The sequence below is a fragment of the Rhinoraja longicauda genome, chromosome 30 (genome assembly GCF_053455715.1).
Source record: "Rhinoraja longicauda isolate Sanriku21f chromosome 30, sRhiLon1.1, whole genome shotgun sequence".
In the NCBI taxonomy this organism is placed as follows: domain Eukaryota; kingdom Metazoa; phylum Chordata; class Chondrichthyes; order Rajiformes; family Arhynchobatidae; genus Rhinoraja; species Rhinoraja longicauda.
Window position 1 is genome coordinate 30,363,146 of NC_135982.1, and position 20,681 is coordinate 30,383,826.

General features: G+C 47.1%; 1 protein-coding gene across 8 annotated transcripts; it reads left to right on the top strand.

Moving 5' to 3' along the window:
- Positions 1-3,500: 3,500 nt before the first annotated feature.
- Positions 3,501-14,566, top strand: ap5b1 (adaptor related protein complex 5 subunit beta 1). Of its 8 annotated transcripts, none has more exons than XM_078425281.1 (5): positions 3,621-3,735; positions 4,687-4,885; positions 6,617-6,737; positions 8,926-9,087; positions 11,340-14,566. In XM_078425281.1, exons 4-5 carry the CDS (start codon positions 8,938-8,940, stop codon positions 13,965-13,967), a joined length of 2,778 nt encoding a protein of 925 aa, XP_078281407.1. In that variant the 5' UTR covers positions 3,621-3,735; positions 4,687-4,885; positions 6,617-6,737; positions 8,926-8,937; the 3' UTR covers positions 13,968-14,566. The 8 variants fall into 8 exon arrangements, with proteins under 8 accessions (XP_078281411.1, XP_078281407.1, XP_078281413.1 ...); XM_078425287.1 differs by having other exon boundaries at positions 8,926-8,973; XM_078425284.1 differs by having other exon boundaries at positions 3,622-3,643.
- The last annotated feature ends 6,115 nt before the right edge of the window (positions 14,567-20,681 follow it).

Below are 20,681 nucleotides of genomic sequence, written 5' to 3' on the forward strand. Positions count from 1 at the left end.
AATTGAATGTTTAAACTTTTAAATTCATCGAAGGTTAATTTATGGCAGAAAATGGGAAGTTTGCATTCATTTATTGCTTTTCACAGGATGTTTTCAAAGCAGTTTACAATCTAAAAGAGATACATCGAACTCCAGGTGCTGCTGGAATCTGGAGCAAAAAACAAGCTGCGGGGTTTTGACAATTCTTTCCTTCGCCTTCCCCTGCCCCCATTCCATCCACCTCAACCTCCCTTATCCTCCCCCCTCCCTCCCTCCCTGGGAGATAGATTTAAACTTTAATATGCGAATAACTTAAAAAAATAACACCGATTTCAATTGAACTTCTTCCATTAGCACCAAAGGGATGACGGTGAGTAAGGTGGGCCTAAAATTGTCACGCTATCATGTACCGTTTTGCCTATAGTTCAGGAACAAACAAACAAATGAGAATGTTAGTATATAAATAGTAGAAATCGCATAGCAGAGGTGTAAAAAAGTAAAGTACAAAGGCATAAGATTAGTATGAAGAGGTTTACAGGGGATCTGAAGAATAATTTATTCACACAGAATGTGGTTGGAATCTAGAATCAATTGCTTGTGTGGGAGTGAAATATTCCTCTCACAACAGTGAAGTATCTCCACAGGCACATGAACTGTGAAGGCAGAGTCAGAGAAGGGAACAGACCAGTAGGAATTTCACTGTGCCGAGGTACATGTGATAATAAACTAGCATTGATCGGAAGTGTCAGTATTACAGTATAGCAAAGGGGATTACAGAGGCATGAGGCAGGAGCTGGCCAAAATTGACTGGAAGGAGGCCCTAGCAGGGAAGACGGTAGAACAGCAATGGCAGGTGTTCCTGGGAATAATGCAGAGGTTGCAGGATCAATTTATCCCAAAGAGGCGGAAAGACTCTAAGGGGAGTAAGAGACACCTGTGGCTGACAAGGGAAGTCAAGGACAGCATAAAAATTAAGGTGAGGAAGTATAACATAGCAAAGAAGAGTGGGAAGACAGAGGATTGGGACTCTTTTAAAGAGCAACAAAAGTTAACTAAAAAGGCAATACGGGGAGAAAAGATGAGGTATGAGGGTAAACTAGCCAATAATATAAAGGAGGATAGCAAAAGTTTTTTTAGGTACGTGAAGAGGAAAAAAATAGTCAAGGCAAATGTGGGTCCCTTGAAGACAGAAGCAGGGGAATTTATTATGGGGAACAAAGAAATGGCAGACGAGTTAAACCGTTACTTTGGATCTGTCTTCACTGAGGAAGATACACACAATCTCCCAAATGTTCTAGGGGCCGGAGAACCTAGGGTGATGGAGGAACTGAAGGAAATCCACATTAGGCAGGAAATGGTTTTGGGTAGCCTGATGGGACTGAAGGCTGATAAATCCCCAGGGCCCGATGGTCTGCATCCCAGGGTGCTTAAGGAGGTGGCTCTAGAAATAGTGGAAGCATTGGAGATCATTTTTCAATGTTCTATAGATTCAGGATCAGTTCCTGTGGATTGGAGGATAGCAAATGTTATCCCACTTTTTAAGAAAGGAGGGAGAGAGAAAACGGGTAATTATAGACCAGTTAGTCTGACATCAGTGGTGGGGAAGATGCTGGAGTCAATTATAAAAGACGAAATTGCTGAGCATTTGGATAGCAGTAACAGGATCATTCCGAGTCAGCATGGATTTACGAAGGGGAAATCATGCTTGACAAATCTACTGGAATTTTTTGAGGATGTAACTAGGAAAATTGACAGGGGAGAGTCAGTGGATGTGGTGTACCTCGACTTTCAGAAAGCCTTCGACAAGGTCCCACATAGGAGATTAGTGGGCAAAATTAGAGCACTTGGTATTGGGGGTAGGGTACTGACATGGATAGAAAATTGGTTGACAGACAGAAAGCAAAGAGTGGGGATAAATGGGTCCCTTTCGGAATGGCAGGCAGTGACCAGTGGGGTACCGCAAGGTTCGGTGCTGGGACCCCAGCTATTTACGATATACATTAATGACTTAGATGAAGGGATTATATAAAGCGCTATATAAATAAAATGCATTATTATTATTATTATTATTATTAAAAGTACCATTAGCAAATTTGCAGATGATACTAAGCTGGGGGGTAGTGTGAATTGTGAGGAAGATGCAATAAGGCTGCAGGGTGACTTGGACAGGTTGTGTGAGTGGGCGGATACATGGCAGATGCAGTTTAATGTAGATAAGTGTGAGGTTATTCACTTTGGAAGTAAGAATAGAAAGGCAGATTATTATCTGAATGGTGTCAAGTTAGGAAGAGGGGATGTTCAACGAGATCTGGGTGTCCTAGTGCATCAGTCACTGAAAGGAAGCATGCAGGTACAGCAGGCAGTGAAGAAAGCCAATGGAATGTTGGCCTTCGTAACAAGAGGAGTTGAGTATAGGAGCAGAGAGGTCCTTCTACAGTTGTACCGGGCCTTGGTGAGACCGCACCTGGAGTACTGTGTGCAGTTTTGGTCTCCAAATTTGAGGAAGGATATTCTTGCTATTGAGGGCGTGCAGCGTAGGTTCACTAGGTTAATTCCCGGAATGGTGGGACTGTCGTATGTTGAAAGGCTGGAGCAATTAGGCTTGTATACACTGGAATTTAGAAGGATGAGGGGGGATCTTATTGAAACATATAAGATAATTAGGGGATTGGACACAGTAGAGGCAGGAAACATGTTCCCAATGTTGGGGGAGTCCAGAACAAGGGGCCACAGTTTAAGAATAAGGGGTAGGCCATTTAGAACGGAGGTGAGGAAGAACTTTTTCAGTCAGAGAGTGGTGAAGGTGTGGAATTCTCTGCTTCAGAAGGCAGTGGAGGCCAGTTCGTTGGATGCTTTCAAGAGAGAGCTGGATAGAGCTCTTAAGGATAGCGGAGTGAGGGGGTATGGGGAGAAGGCAGGAACGGGGTACTGATTGAGAGTGATCAGCCATGATCGCATTGAATGGCAGTGTTGGCTCGAAGGGCCGAATGGCCTACTCCTGCATCTATTGTCTAGTAACCCTTGTTGGTTAATGGGACGTGGTGGGCCGAAGAGCCTGTTTCTGCATTAAGTACTAGAAAAACGCACTAGAATGTGATTACATTAAGGTACAAGTACTTTAAAGATATAGTGAGCATCAAGAAAAACCTGTGTGTTCTGTCATTCGGTTCAATGACTGTTCTCACCGCACCAAAGGGCGGCTCGCTCTGTGAGCGCCGTCTGCCCACACTAAAGATGGCGCTGGGTCAGTCACCGCAACAAGGGGGGCGGCTCGCTCTGTGAGCGGCCGTCTGCCCACACTAAAGATGGTGCTGGGTCAGTTACCGCACCAAGAGCGACTCGCTCTGTGAGCGGCCCTCTGCCCACATTAAAGATGGCGCTGGGTCTGTCACCGCACCAAGGGGCGGCTCGCTCTGTGAGCGGCCCTCTGCCCACACTAAAGATGGCGCCGGGTCAGTCACCGTACCGAGGGGCGGCTCGCTCGTGAGCAAAGATACTGCTCGTGAGGGGCCCTCTGCCCACACTAAAGATGGCGCCGCGCCCACACACACCTGCCCCGCAATGACGTCACGTGTTCATTCCCTTCGTGTCACGTAACCATGGCGCATCACGTGGCCCTCGGAGCGGCGTTTCCAGGTGAGGGGAAGGACCGGGCCTTTAGTTGGTGTGTGGGGTCAGCGAGCTCCAACTCTAGCCCCAGCCCCAGCCCCAGCCCCAGGGCAGCGAGCCCCGGCCCCAACTCCAGCCCCGTAGTTGGTGTGTGGCGGCAGCGAGTCCCATCCTCGGCCTGTGGTGGAGGTTGGCGGGGCGGCAGTGAGCCCCATCCCCGGCCCCGGGGCAGCGAGCCCCATCCCCGGCCTGTGGTGGGGGTTGGCGGGGCGGCAGTGAGCCCCATCCCCGGCCTGTGGTGGGTGTTGGCGGGGCGGCAGCGAGCCCCATCCCCGGCCTGTGGTTGGTGTGTGGGGGTTGGCGGGGCGGCAGCGAGTCCCATCCCCGGCCCCAGGGCAGCGAGTCCCATCCCCGGCCTGTGGTGGAGGTTGGCGGGGCGGCAGTGAGCCCCATCCCCGGCCTGTGGTGGAGGTTGGCGGGGCGGCAGTGAGTCCCATCCCCGGCCCCAGGGCAGCGAGTCCCATCCCCGGCCTGTGGTGGAGGTTGGCGGGGCGGCAGTGAGCCCCATCCCCGGCCTGTGGTGGAGGTTGGCGGGGCGGCAGTGAGTCCCATCCCCGGCCTGTAGTTGGCGTGTGGACCTGCAGCGAGGTGGTCCAGCACTTGTGGGCATAACTACAATGTGAGAGGGAGAAAGTTTAATGGAGACGTGAGGGAAATGCATTGCCAGGGTGGTGGTGGAGAGGGTTTAAGAGGCTTTTGGATTGGCACATGGAAGTGAAATGGGTAGAGGGATATGGATCACGCACAAACAGTTGAGATACCACTAGGTATCATGTGCGCTGAAGGGCTCGTTCTGGTGCTGTTCTATTTTCTAATGTTAATATTGTGGATAGGATCCTTCAGAACAGAATACAGAGCTAAATTATTTGCTGCTGAAGCATTAGGTAACGTAATATTGCAGAAGTTAGTTACACAGTGCTGGAGTAATCAGAGGTTCAGGCAGCATCCGTGGAGAAAAAGGGTGGGTTTAGAAATGAATGAATGCTTTATTGTCACATGTGACAAGTCACAGTGAAATTCTTTGCTTACATACCCAAGGTATACAAAGAGCTGCCACGTAAAGGGCACTGACAAAGTATCATGCGGCAGGTCCTCTTCTTCCTCCCAGCACCAGCGGTTCCCCCCACGCTGAGTCCTCCTTTGTTCCTGGCAGTGGGTTCAACCAACTCCCACGTGGCACGTTCTCGACTGCTGGCACCCTCATCGACCGCTGACTTGACCCATAGAAACATAGAAAGTAGGTGCAGGAGTAGGCCATTCGGCCCTTCGAGTCTATCCGTCTAGCAGTCTGTCCGTCTTTTTTTTCCCTTTTTTTGTTGTGTGTCGGTGTTGGGATGGTTTTTATATATTTTTTTTTGGTTGTGTATGTGTGGGAGGGGGGGGTGGTGGTGTGGGTGGGTGGGGGGGGGGGACTTTTCTCTTCCTCACGGCGCGGGGTGCGGCTCGGCTGCGGGGCCTAACATCGCCCGCTGCGGCTTGGCCACTGGACTTTACATCCCGGTGCGGCTTGGCCGCTGGACTTAACAGTGCCCGGTGCGGCTTGGCCGCTGGACTTAACAGTGCCCGGTGCAGCTCGGCTGCGGGACTTAACATCGCCCGGTGCAGCTCGGCTGCGGGACTTTTCATCGCTGGTGCGGCTCGGCTGCGGGACTTAACATCGCCCGGTGCAGCTCGGCTGCGGGACTTTTCATCGCTGGTGCGGCTCGGCTGCGGACTTGACATCGCCCGGTGCGGCTCGACCACTGGACTTAGCTGCGCAAGGCTTGGTCGCGGGCCTTTCATCGCCCGGTTTGGCCGCGAGACGTTTCAGCACCCGGTGCGGGGACTGTGCGGGTCGGTCGGGGACGAGCTGTCTGTCCGTGGGCGTGGGGAAGAGAGTGGAAGTTTTGTTGCCTCCATCACAGTGAGGGGGTGTTTGGAGTCGCTGTGATGGACGTTTGTGTTGGGGTTATGTGTCTTGTGTTCTTTTTTTTTCTTTTTTTTCTATGACTGCTATGTAGTTTCGTTCGGTACTTCGGTACCGAACGACAAATAAAGCTCTGTTATGATCATGGCTGATCATCCAACTCAGTATCCTGTACTTGCCTTCTCTCCATACCCCCTGATCCCTTTAGCCACAAGGGCCACATCTAACTCCCTCTTAAATATAGCCAATGAACTGCCTCAACTACCTTCTGTGGCAGAGAATTCCACAGATTGACCACTCTCTGTGTGAAAAAAAACTTTCTCATCTTAGTCCTAAAATACTTCCCCCTTATCCTTAAACTGTGACCCCCTTGTTCTGGACTTCCCCAACATCGGGAACAATCTTCCTGCATCTAGCCTGTCCAACCCCTTAAGAATTTTGTAAGTTTCTATAAGATCCCCCCTCAATCTTCTAAATTCCACCGAGTACAAGCTGAGTCTATCCAGTCTTTCTTCATATGAAAGTTCTGCCATCCCAGGAATCAATCTGGTGAACCTTCTCTGTACTCCCTCTATGGCAAGAATGTCTTTCCTCAGATTAGGAGACCAAAACTGTACGCAATACTCCAGGTGTGGTCTCACCAATGCCCTGTACAACTGCAATAGAACCTCCCTGCTCCTATACTCAAAAGACCCGTGAGGTTCCGTCACCCTCTGGGTGACTCCCACACTTTGTGTCTATCTTCAGTATAAACCAGCATCTGTAGTTCCTTTCTACATATAATATTGTGGATTATTCAGTGCAGGACCAGAAGTAGCCCACTCCAGCATGCATGGTCTCCGATGTCCCTCCATTGATAGCAGACTGCAGCCCTCCCTGTTGTTGCCACAGACCCTCCATAATGCTGGACTGGTGCACTAAACCAGAGTGCACAGAGGAATGAACATTGAATTTTAAAAGTTACCAAGATAAAGCATTCCACATGCATGATGTAATAAAATAATGGAAGAGTTTTAAAAGATGTTTATATGTCTGAGCTTTCCTTCCTTGTATCCTCTCCAGGAGTGCACTGTGAATGTCAAACGATGGTTCGGCCCAACAGAGTGATCATAGAACTGAGCGTGTTGGACGTAGGACGTACTATCAAAAACCAGCTGACTGCAAATAACTTCAATTAATAACAGTAACTATCATTTTCCCTCTATTTTGTCTGTCTTGTCTGCAACACACATCTGAATTTTGGATATTTAGCCCACAATTTAGGTAAGGTCTTGTATGCGGTGTATATTGCAAACATTTTGTTCTTGAATCTTTTATTCGTAGGCATTTGAAACAAAACTTGAAAATACTCAGCGGCTCTGGAAAGACAAACCGAAAATGCTGGAAACAGCCAGCAGTTCAGGGAATATCAGGGGGAAAAGAAATAGGATTAACATTTCAGCTCCAAGGCCCTCTGTCAGAACCATTCCAAAGCAATCATTTCTGTTTCTGATATTTCAGGTTTCTTTTTCTGTTTTCTGCTGCACAACTGCCAAGAGTGGGGCTATCTCAGGCAGGTGTAAGATCATTGTGACCAATGGGCTTCGACCTGAAACATTCATTCTGTTTCCACAGATTTGTCCGACCTGCTGACTTTTTCCTGTATTTTCTAGTTTTATTTCAGATTTCTTGCCTTTATAGTTTTATGATTTTTTTCAGGAGTCCCCTTTTGGCAACATTCATATGGAACTCCAAGTCCTGCACAATTGGAACTGGACTGTGTATTTTTGGATCCAAACCAATGCCAATTCATAGAGAAAATTGAGTCATCACTCTGAAACCATTTGTAAATGTCTTTGTTCACTCATAGTGCAGTCCAATGCCTAATTATTATAGTTCCTCTGAAGAATGACAAATTATTTTCACCGACAGATTGCTTGTGTGCATACCAACAATCACATCCTGACCACAAACTACATCCTTTCATTGTGCTGTTTTTTTTAACCCCTTTCCCACCACCTCAATTCATTGTCAGTTTGCCTCGTAATGTTTTAATTTTGTGATGATGGGCTGCTTTACTGCTGTTTTCTCTTTGGAAAGTAAGTCCTAAATACACATACAGAATACAGAGCTTTATTGTCATTCGATACCGAGATACCGAACGAAATTACATTTCCAGCAGTCACAGAACACAAAAAAAAAGAACACAAGACACACGACCCCAACACAAACATCCATCACAGTGACTCCAAACACCCCCTCACTGTGATGGAAGGCAACAAAACTTCCTCTCTCTTCCCCCATGCCCACGGACAGACAGCTCGACCCCCACCGAGGCGACCGACCCGCACAGCCCCCGCAGGGAGATGGAAGGTCCCGCGGCCGAGCCGCACCGAGCGCTGAAACGTCCCACGGCCGTACCGGGCGATGGAAGGCCCTGCGGCCGAACCGCGCCGGGCGCTGTTAAGTCCTGCGGCCGAGCCGCACCAGGCGATGGAAGTCCCCGCGGCCGAGCCGCACCGGGCGATGGAAGGCCCCGCGGCCGAGCCGCACCGAGCGATGGAAGGCCCCGCAGCCGAGCCGCGCCCCGAGGAAGAGACCTAAAAAAAGAAAGGTTTACCCCACCCCACCCCACCCCCCCACACATACACAGCCAAAAACAAAAACCATCCCAACACCAACACACAAACAAAAAGGGAAAAAAGACAAACAGACTGCCACGAGCCGCAGCCGTTAGGCGCCGCCACATGTGACATGATCAGTACATAAGAGACTGCAGATAATGGAATCTTTGAGCAAAAGACAAACTGCTGGATAAACTCAGCGAGTTGAGCAGTAAGTGTGAAGAAAAATGGGCAGACAATGTCACAGGTGGAGACTCTTCAGACTCTGGTCTGAGGGAAGGTTCTAATCTGAAACATTGGCCATCACTGGGGATATGTTTAAGACAGATCAATGGGTTTTTAGATACTAAGGGATTTGGGGTGAGTATCGGTAAGTTGCTGGAGAAAAATAAATTGATTGTTACCTCTTGAATAACGGAGTGGACAGTGGGATAAAGCAGCCTATTCCTATTTTTTATTGTGTACTTAAAATTAGTTGTCCTTGGGCTATGCTGTTAACTTGTGACTGTGGAGTGAACATTATTCCATTCTGTTGAGAATGAATGATAGACATTTCCCCAATCATAAAGTGCTGGAGAGACTCACAGGTCAGACAGCGTCTTTGGCGAGAATGGACAGGTGACTTTGCTTGTGCATTCCCTCCAGAGGTACTGCTTGACCCGCTGAGTTCCACCAGCACTTTACGTTTTAGTTTAGTTTAGAGTCACAGTGTGGACTTTGAGAAGGATAATAAAAATGTGTTAATCTGTAATTTTCTCTCTGTCGCAGTAATTCAGTGCCATGGCAGTGTCGTCTAATCACGAATGGACCCAAAAGGTAGCGGCATTCCATGCCAGTCCATCGCACTTTCTTGCAAGTACAACAGCTGAGAACTTTGTGCATGATCTGCTGAGAGTCCTTATTGATGAGAAGATGGGTGAAAATACCAAGGTGCTGGTCAGCTCTTTCCTAAACCTGAAAAGCTCTTGAATCAAATACATATAACGATGACCAATATATAGTACTTACTAATGTCTTTATTCTAGTCTTAAAATGCTATCATTATAGATTGACTGGCATCTGATATACCACCTAAGTGACTTAGTAACTTCTACTCTGCAACTTAGATTGAGATATGGCAGGCTGAGACAGCATCTGATGTCCACACTTTCTCTACTTGTACAAACTGCAGCTGGACAATGTTTGGGGTAATGGAAAATGAGCTCTACTCCATTCCCTTTCTAATAACTAGTTAATTCAGCAGTGGTCAGGGATGATCCATGCCACATTGGTTGTATAGATTGAGCAGTGGTCAGGGATGATCCATGCCACATTGTTTGTATAGGTCCAGCAGTGGTCAGGGATGATCCATGCCACATTGGTTGTATAGATTCAGCAGTGGTCAAGGATGATCCATGCCACATTGGTTGTATAGATCCAGCAGTGGTCAGGGATGATCCATGCCACATTGGTCAGGGATGATCCATGCCACATTGGTTGTATAGATCCAGCAGTGGTCAGGGATGATCCATGCCACATTGGTTGTATAGATTCAGCAGTGGTCAGGGATGATCCATGCCACATTGATTGTATAGATTGAGCAGTGGTCAGGGATGATCCATGCCACATTGTTTGTATAGATTGAGCAGTGGTCAGGGATGATCCATGCCACATTGGTTGTATAGATTCAGCAGTGGTCAGGGATGATCCATGCCACATTGGTCAGGGATGATCCATGCCACATTGGTTGTATAGATTGAGCAGTGGTCAGGGATGATCCTTGCCACATTGGTCAGGGATGATCCATGCCACATTGGTTGTACAGATCCAGCATTGGTCAGGGATGATCCATGCCACATTGGTTGTATAGATTCAGCAGTGGTCAGGGATGATCCATGCCACATTGGTTGTATAGATTCAGCAGTAGGTGAGCGTGAGATTATTATTGATAACTTTTTTCATGAAAGAAGACATTACTTCATAAGTCAATCATCCCAGGTACAATGAAGTTTAGATATTTTCACTAAAGGCTAGCAACTTTCCAGACAGCTTCAGCTCATAACCAACTCCAATCCTTACTATCTTGCACTTGGGGTATGCAGAGTTTAGTAAAAGATGCACCATTGTCGTGCAGTGGATTTCCATCTACCTTTCAGTGGTTTTTAAATCCAAATTTACGTGATCATATTTTCACCACTGGTTCAAACATCAAACTGCTGACCTAGATGTTGATCCCTCTCTCGTTCTGCATCCTCAATATGTTGAAGCCAAAATGCCTTGCAATGTCTCGCATATTCCCCACACCCATGTTGCAGTAAATAAATGACACCACTTACAATCTATTGCCTTTCAAAATGTATCTTCTCCATCGTCCAATCTCTGACTCCTGATTTATTTAATTTATGTTCCATTAATTTTATACTGTTGTTTGCCTATTTCCAAAGTCTGGGCTTTTTGTTATGATTCATAATTAATAACGGTTCTAGATAAGATTTGGATGTTTAAAATAAGGAAGATTTTTAAAATATGCAACAGAACATCTGAATACATGGACCAGAAGCAGATACATTCAGCCCTTTGAACATTTTACATGAATCCCTTACCTCCCTAAAGTAGAAAGTTCCAGAGATTCACGATCCCCTGAGAGGAAAATCCTCCTCATCACTCCTTGAATTCCTTTGTCTGAATCTGTACCTCTTAGTTCTAGATACACCCAGAAGAGGAAAATCCTCTCACCATCCATCCTGCCGTCTCCTTTAATTCCTTAGTACTTTAGCGAGCTTTGGCCTAACCTGCTCAACTTTAATGCAACAATCACTTATATCCAGGAATTAACCTAGTGAGCTTTCAGTGCACTGCTTCCAAAGCAGGAATATACATCCACCCATGCACCTGTCCAAATGGAGAAAATGTAAAAAATGGATAGGAAAAGTTTAGAAGGGTATGGCCCAAATGGAGGCAGGTGGGACGAGCGTAGATGGGCCCTCTGGGTCAGCATGGGCAAGTCGGGCTGAAAGGCCAATTTCTGTGCTGTGTGACCTTATATGGGACCAAACGAGTACAAAGTATTCCACGTGAGGTGTCATCAAGGATGCACTGAAACTTCCATTAGAGTTCAACATTTCATTGGTCTTCCTAATGATTTGCTGTACCTGCATTCCAACCTACGCATTCAAACATAGGTGTGTGTGTTTGCATTTCAGGTGCAGATCCTCGGCATTCTTCAGGAGTTTCCAACTTTGTTGTTCGTCAGCTCGCAGTCAGCAGGAAGGGCAGTGGAATCTGTCTTCAACCTCTACTTGCGGTTGCCATTGGCGCCCAAGACAGTGAGGCTGAAATGCCATCTGCTCCTCTCAGTGACCACCATGGTAATTGCCACCGATCATCTGCTGAGTGACGAGCAGACACTGAAGAACTTGATGAAACAGCTGCTCGATGTGGCATGTGATTCAAACGATCACAGGAACGGCGTGACTTTCAGGCCTCTCAGGACTGTGGCGTGCAACTGCCTCTGGGAATTTGAAACTTGCTATCCAGGTCTCCTGTCAGGGAAACTGGAGCTTCTGTCTAGCCTCCGGAGAAGGGAGGTGACTCCTCTGCACCAGGCCTACGCGCTCCTGTACAGCCAGGTGTTGAAAAATGCAATTCACACAGTTGCACAGGCGCATAATGCCAGTGAGGGCACCATCCGTGAGATGTTGGAACGGAATGAGGACATCAAATGGAAGGTGTGGGAGAAGCCACAGGTGCTGGCAGCTGTCACAGTAACAACTCATTTGTCATTGTTTCCTTCTGCTGATGAAACAAAGGAGCTGAAGTCTTGTGTATCATTACTGCTGGAGGAGTCCTTCCTCCTAACTCCAGCATCTCAAGCTGTTTTGCTTCGGGAATTGGCCCAGGTCGTTCTGATGGTGCACTCACTTTCTCCAGCGATGTTCCGCTCGCAGATATTGCGTCTGTTTGGGACGATGGATGTGTCCTTGCTGCACACCATGCTCTACATGAAGGCAACCTTCACCGACAGCCTATTCACTGTTGAAGATGAGAACCTCCTTTTGAAACGTCTAGTTGGCATGGCCCAGCACCCGCTGCTTAGTGTTCCTCTCAAGCTCTTCTACATGGACTGTCTGCTTCATTTTCCTGAAAACCGCCCGCTTAGCTCTAACCTGGAAGAGAATCTTCCAGTTCTGTTCACCTCAAGGATGGCAAATTGCCTGTTCCCCACCCTGTTTAATGACAGCAGTACAATGCTGGGCCGTCTGAACCTACTGAGTCTTGTGTGCCTGGAGAATGCTGTGGATGAAAGAGGGATCGCTGAGATCTTTGATTACCTGATGTCTTTATACAAGCTGGTAGACATCAGTGGAAGCAGGGAGAGGATAGTAACATTTTTCCAAGCCGTTTACATATTTGTGAGTCACTTCTATAGCAATGAGGAGCATATGGCAGAGTTGACCAACCGATTGGTCCAATTGTATGACAAGCATTGCAGCTTAGCTCCACATGTGATCAACCTTTTAAGCAGCACCCAAAACCTGCTGGAAGATTGTAAATGGCCGGTTTCGCTAGCAGGCGCCCTGCAGAAGCTGATCGTGGAGCTGCCATTAAAGCAGTTGCCTCCTAATCTCATGTGGCATCTTAAAGTCCTGGCGAGAGTGGCCAAAGAAGGCAGCATCCCGCAGAAGGCAACCATTCAGTTCCTGCTGAGTGTCGTCCAGTCTTGCAACGTGTGTGGGATGGGTGAGTGGCAAATGGGTAATGCCATCCTGTCCGTGTGCAGAAACATCTTGCACTGCCAGAACCTGGAGCCCATCTTCAGGGATCTTGTAGACCTCTTGCAGCACATTCACCTCTGGTTCCAAGACATCGACATTCAGGATCATGCTCACTTCTACTATGCACTGCTCACTTGCCTCTCCACTGAGAAGCTGGCAGGGATTGTGGCGGAGGGGTCAGGCAACTGCAGTCGCACCAAGACCCGTTCCCTGTCTCTCATGTCGGAGAGTGCCGGCTCCTCTGTCTCCGTTCTTCCAGTCAAGCATCCAATACTCCAACTCATTCCAATTCCAGAAAATGCCTGTCCGACAGTCAGCCATGCAGGAGAAGCCAATGAACAGGACATTGGGGAAGATTACTTGGAAAAATACTTGGGTCAGTTTTGTGATCCAGGCTTTGCTTCTACAATTACATTGACATTTCATTTGGGTTTTGTGGAGAAAGTTGATCCCCATTTTCATAAAATGTTCACCATACTTCTACACTTTGACTTGCAGAGCTCTCACTATGAGCCTTTGAGTGATCTCCTTATATCCTGTCTCCTCTTCAACAAAACGCCCCACGCTTTCTCTCTAGTGTTCAAGCCACGGTCGCCGTTCCCTTTCACCTTGCACACGAGCGCCATCTTTACCACAGAGGACGGCGACACTTATTGCAGTCAGCTCCAGCCTGTCGATGTTGGGTTCCCGAGGCTGTTCCTGCCCCTTCCTGTGCCTCTCAGCTGGTTGCCAGAAGTTAAGATTAGCCTCTTTAACAAGCTGTGGGCATCACTGATCCAAAACGGATCCAGCCAGTCCATTCTCAGCCGTTTCTGCTTTAAGATGGCCCAAGTGCCTCTTTGTCAACTGGTACGCTTGCACTTTCAGAAGTATGTGGTCTCCCAACATTCACAGCCAGAGTCCTACAAGATCTTCCTGTTCCTGCCCCCTTGCATCAATGTTTTGTTCCAACTCGAGCAAATAGATGATATTGTGAAGGTTGACATAGTCACGGATAACTGGAAACTTTTACCATTCATTAATTCTTACCTTGTGGATATAATGCCTGAAAACTAGCAGCCAGGCTTGCTGCAGAAAGAGTTGCCTGACCTTCAGAACAGTGCAGCCCTGCAGTAAGCTATCTTTGAGTGCAAACATTGTTATTCAAAGTACAAAAACGGGTGTGGATCTTTGCTCTGTGCAAGCTATCTGGCCTGGGAGATATTTTCAAACATAAGATTCTCCAATTCTACTTTGCTTATTACAAAGGAAAATGTTTAAAGGTCTATCACTAAAGGTAGCCTATCAAAAATGCTGGAAATATTATTATTCAGATCAGGAATATTTCTATTTCTTTTCCTTGTCTGAATCCCAACTCTTGCAATGCTAGACATGCTGTACATTGACACATGTTGCAGTGTCTAACAGTTCATGGGTTCAGTTCCCTGACCCTGCACAACAATGTCTACTGGAGGTTTGAGTTGCAGGAGTGGTCTTGGCAGTTATTCCCATGGAAATTAACTACAATGAAGAAATCATTTTCAGAAAAGGAGTGAAAGATAATGAGCTGAAATTCATTGTGTATTGGCAATTAATATTGATCGATGTATGTGGCTTACTTTTTGACTTGCCTGGTTCCATATTGCATTTAAAGGAACAGAAATAAATTATTTTTATGTGGTTCAATATTTTTCTGATGTTGGCTTGTATTTGATATTTGATAACGACAGACAGAGGCCATTTGGCTCATCGCTAGCTCGTGAAGCATTCCCATCAGGCCCATTTCCCCACTTCATCCCAGTAACCTCGTCTCCCCGACATGCTCCACAAATCCTGTTGGATTTCCTTTGACTTGAAACCCATTGCTTTATTGACTTCTGAATGGATGGAAAGGCAGATCAGCAGATTCTGATACTGCTAAATTATTAAACATGCATAAAGTTGCAATTCACGTTGTGGGAATAAAGTGGTACCAACTCAACATAAATATGACTTGTGCCTATCCTGAAGAAGCCTAACCGGTAACCCGCATTATTAGTGATAAGATCTGTAGCCGGTTTGACTGACTGTAATTCAAAGGATGTGAGCTTGGCAGACTGAGTCAGCATTTACTTGCTGTTTGGAAGGTGGGGGTGCAGTCCTTGAGGGATGGTATGTCTGCAATGTTGGTGTAAGGGGGTTCTAGGATCACCAGTCGTGAAGGAACGGCAAGACATGTTCCAGTGTGGGGCAATGGACCACGTCCCAGTTGTGATGTTTCCGAGCTCTTGCTGCCCTTGTCCTCCCTGGTCGAGGTCCTTGGCTGGGAAGGTGCCATCGGTGACACTTGGTGAGTGACTGCAGGACAACCTGGAGATTGGACAACCAGCTGCCGCTGTGGGTTGGTGATGGAGAGAAGCACTGGTATTGGACGGGGTGCCTAATGGCGGTGATGGAGAGAGGGACCAGTTGTGGACGGGTGTCTAGCAGATGGAGAGAGATGCAGGTTGTGGACGGGTGGCTAGCAGATGGTGCAGATGGAGGGACCAGTGTGGATAGGTGGCTAGCAGATAGTGTAGATGGAAAGTGGTGCAGGTTGTGGACGTGTGCCTATCCAATGGTGGTGACGTTGGTTGTGGATGGGTGGCGAGCAGATGGTGGTGACGTTGGTTGTGGACGTAGCTAGCAGATGGTGGTGATGGGGAGAGAGGGACCAGTTGTGGATGGGTGCCTATCAAATGGCTGAACTGTCCTATAGTGTCGAGCTTTTTGAGTGTTGAGGCATGTAGGCAAGTGCAGAGTGGTCCATCACACCCCTGACTTGAGTTTTGCAAAGGGCGGACAGACCATGGTAAGTTAGATGAGTTCCTTTCCACAGGATTGCTAATCTCTGACTAGTCGCTACATTATATACACGGCTATTCCATTTTGTGCTTCAGGCTAACAGTAATAATAATAATAATGCATTACATTTATATAGCACTTTTCAAACACTCAAAGACGCTTTACAGGGATTTCTAGAACATAGAGAATTGAATAAATAGATAAATAAGTAAACAAACAGAAAAAGGAGACAGAAGGTGAGGTGACCTTCAGTGGTTGAAGGCAGTGCTGAACAGGTGAGACTTCAGTGATGTTTTGAATGTGGTGAGTGTGGAGGAGTCTCTGACGGTTTGGGGTAGTGAGTTCCAGAGGGTGGGAGCAGCGATGGAGAAAGCCCTGTCCCCCCAGGATCTGAGTTTGGTCCAGATGGGGGGGGACAGGAGATTGGCAGCAGCAGAGCGGAGGGTGCAGGTGGGAGTGTGCCTGTGGAGGAGGTCAGTCAGGTAGGATGGGGCCAGGTTATGGAGGGCTTTGTAGGTCATGAGGAGGATTTTGTACTGGATTCTCTGGGGGATGGGGAGCCATTGGAGTTTGTAAAGGACCGGGGTGATATGGTCACGGATCGGGGAGTGGGTGAGTAGACGGGCAGCGGAGTTTTGAATGTATTGAAGTTTACTGATGATTTTTGAGGGTGAGCCATAGAGGAGGCTGTTGCAGTAGTCCAGACGGGAGGTGATGAAGGCGTGGATGAGGGTTTCTGCAGCTGTGGAGGAGAGGGATGGACGGAGACGGGCAATGTTTTTGAGGTGGAAGAAGGCTGTCTTTGTGATGTGTTTGTCGAAGGAGAGGGTTTGATCAAAGATGATTCCAAGATTCCGGATGTGAGGGGAGGTGGATACTGGGAGACCATCAATATTGAGGATGAAGTTTTGGGTGGATTTGGTGAGCGTTTTTGGACCAATGATGATGATTTCAGATTTGTTGCAGTTGAGTTTGAGGAAATTTGATTGAAGCCAAGATTTTATTTCAGTGATGCAGTTTGTCAGTGTAGAGTGTGTGGTGGGGGAGATTGACTTGGTGGAGATGAGGAGCTGGATATCATCGGCGAAGCAGTGGAAGTTGAGACCATGACGGCGGATTAATTGACCAAGGGGGACAGGTAGAGGATGAAGAGGAGGGGGCCAAGGACTGAGCCTTGGGGGACACCTTGGGGGAGGGGAGCGGTGGGGGATTTACAGTTGTTAATGGAGATGAACTGGTGCCTGTCAGAGAGGTAAGATTTGAACCAGGATAGGGCTGTGCCGGTGATGTTAAAGGAGGTTTCAAGTCGGGTGAGGAGAATGGAGTGATTTATGGTGTCAAAGGCGGCGCTGAAGTCAAGTAGGATGAGGATGTTGAGGTTGCCAGCGTCAGAGGAGAGGAAAAGGTCGTTTGTGATTTTGAGGAGCGCAGTTTCAGTACAGTGGTTGGAGCGGAATCCGGATTGGAAAGTTTCATACAGGTTATTGGTAGAGAGGTGGTATTTGAGTTGGGAAGCTACAGCACGTTCCAAAACTTTGGACAGAAAGGGTAGGTTGGAGATTGGTCTGAAGTTGTTTGGGGTATCAGGGTTGAGACCAGGTTTTTTCAGAATGGGGGTGACAGCAGCGATTTTGAGGGATGGCGGGACGATGCCAGTGGACAGGGAGGAGTTTATTGTTGCAGTGATAAGTGGAGAGAGAGCAGGAAGGCAGGCCTTGACAAAGCTGGAGGGGATGGGGTCCAGAGAGCAGGTGGCAGTTTTTATTCCTGTGAAGAGGTCAGAGAGGTCGGTGGTAGACACTGGGGAGAACTGAGGCAGGGGTTGACAGGATAAGGGGGGGCAGGTGGTTTGAGGGGGAGCAGGTGCGTTGGTGGTTAAGGTGCTGTAGATGCTGTCTATTTTGCTTTGGAAGAATGAAAGGAAAGTGGTGCATTTGTCAACTGTGAATGATTGGGAGATGGTGTCCAGGGGGCTGAGGAGTTTGTTTATTGTAGAGAAGAGTGCTTTTGGGTTTCCGGATATTGAGCGTGGAGAACACTGTTTACTGTTCACCCATTCTGCTCACATTTGTCAGCAGCTTGTGTTGAGTGAAGTTTGCAGATCATTTGAATCTGTTATTACAAACGTGTTGGCTGTAATGTAGGGGTTAGTGCTTTTTTAGGAAAATAAATCTTGCATTTATGTAACAACTTTTTATCTTGGGATGACTCAATGCACAGAAAGTACCTTTTGTTACAACTAATATTCTTACGCAACTTCTGGAGGTCAAAGATGACGTGCCTCCACTCCGGTTCTATTGAGGCAGTGGGATCTGCTGAGTGTCACAGGGGCCGGGAGGTGCTTGTTGGAGTGGGTGGATAGAACAGGACACTCCCCAGTTCCGTGACTTTCTTGGTCATAGCTTCAATGGGGCTGGTCCAGGACAAATTGCTGGTGATATTTATTCCTAGGAACCTGGAGCTTTTGACCATCTCTACTTTGGTGCCATTCATGTATGTATTACTTTGCTTCCTGAAGTCAATCACAATCTCCCTTGTGTTGCTGACATTGCAGGAGAGATTGATGTCTTGGCACCTGGTTACGAGGCTTTCAATCACCGTCCTGTACTCTGTCTAGTCATCTCATATCCGGCCACTCCAGTGGTGTCATCTGCAAACCTGTAAATTGAGTTGGATTGGTATTTGGCTGCACAGTGATGAGTATAAAGAGTATAGTAGTGGCTGAGAACACATCCTTGCCCGACACCAGTATTCAATCTTTAAGGGGAGGATTGAAGGGAGATGACCAATAAGAATACAAAGTACCTGTTGTGGTCATTTTCCCTTTTAATGGCTCCAACCTCCCAATTGCAATAATGGGGCACATTACTAATTTTACCTGTGTAGGAAAGAACTGCAGATGCTACTTTAAACTGAAGGTAGATACAAAATGCTGGAGTAACTGCGGGACAGGCAGTATCTCTGGAGAGAAGGAATGGGTGACTTTTCGGGTTGAGACCCTTCTTCAGACTGACTACCTGTGTACTGTTATTAAAGACCTTGTGAGGTGTTTATAGACAGATATCTGAAGGTGGTCTTCTGAACAATTCCTGAAATTGCCATTTTTTCTCTTCCCTCCCCCCACAATCAGTCTGAGTAACAATCTCAACCCAAAGAAATGCTGCTTGACCCACTGAGTCACTCCAGCACTAGGTGTAAACCAGCATCTGCAGTGTTTTTGTTTCTACATCCTAGCTGATGGCCTCGAGGCCTTGAACTTCCTGTGGTGCAGTCATAAACAGCTATTGAAGAGATGCTGGATGCCAGGTAGGGAGAATGTTGGTAGGTAAGTCAGCTCTCCAAGAATTAACATCACAAATTATCATCATTTCTGAAGAGTGCACACTGAAGTGTTTTTTCCATGCACACCAAGACCTGGGCCGATATCAGCATCTTCAGTGGGCAGAATATGAGGCAATGCTACTGGGATTCTGCCACTATCACCACGAGGGTAGAAACACTTCAACAAGTGACAATAACTGCACACCCAAGTGGTGTTGCTAACATTGCAGCTCAGGAAAAAAGCAAGCTGCTGGGATGATAATGAGTGAATCCATCTTTATTTCAATTACAGGATGTTGATATTGCTTGTAAACTGATCATAGCTTACTCGGGGAACAGATTTTATAGATATTTGAATTGTACTAAATCAGTAATGTGCCCCCCAAAACCTTGTGGTGCACTGATTTAGAAACTGACAATTTTTCTTTGAGCTCCAAATTCAAATCCAGCTCAAATAAATGGTGGGAAAGCCTTTGCAGCGGAATTATTATTACTTCCCTGAATTCCAAACCTAATGGGTATGTTACCAGCACAAGACTTTCCTGGTTTATCAATAATGCCATTTGGAATCCTAAGAATTCTGAATAGATGGTGAATCAAGGGGCACATGACAAATGTTGCAGAGGCTGAGATGAAGATGCAGTGTGGGTAACCCTATCCCGATTGCAGATTGAAGATACAGTGTGGGTAACCCTATCCCGATTGCAGATTGGCGAGCCTCCCTGAGATTTTCTCTATGGAGCTCGAAATTAAACAGAACATCCCCCCTACTAAATATTCCCATCCACTGAATTGATCAGAGTGAGCACTGGGAGGCTTGACAGATGCACATAGCATATGGTTGGACTTACTGAATAATATTGATCAGACCTAATCTAGTGATCCAGACATAGGCTCAAGTTGAATTAGAAACATTTAAATTCAGTTCATGAAGTAGATATGGAATGTAATGCTAGTGTTGATAATGATGCTGTCTGAATATAAATACAGCAGATTTATTTGTGTCCTTTAGAGAAGGGAATCGGCTCCTCTTGCCTGGCCTGAACGTGACCTGGTTCTCTGCTGTGTCTCGGGCGTTCTGGAATTGCCTCGTGCATCACCAGGTTCTAAGGCAACGACCGATAAATACTGGCCTTGTGGGTGATATATCCATAGCATGTTCATGTATTAAAAGAAGGGCTTGCATTATTCTGTGTTCCCACTTAGTTCATTCCTCCCTGGATAGAGTTCGGACGTGGCACCACGGTTGTACAGACAAACATAGCTTCACTCCACAGATGTGCAAGGCTTCAGCTCCGACTCACAGCACCAGCCCGTGGTCTGTGCCTGGCTCCCAACTACTCTTGCACCAATGTCACACTGCAGATATCTACTGTCACCATGGTGTCAGGCCCCACACAGGATGGGCGATGTTATTACCATCATCCACATATTGTACACCCTAATCAAGCATTTGTGATTGTCCTCAACCTATCAAAATATCAACCAATGCGGGTGGGGAAAACAACGTCTGGATGAGAAAGAAAATGGATAAGATAAACAGCTGTCTGAAAAGATTCCTGGGGTCAGGGAGGGAGGCAGACCTTGCTTCTGAATTGAACAAGTTATTAAAATTGTTAATAATGCACAAGGAGGAGTAGGTAACTA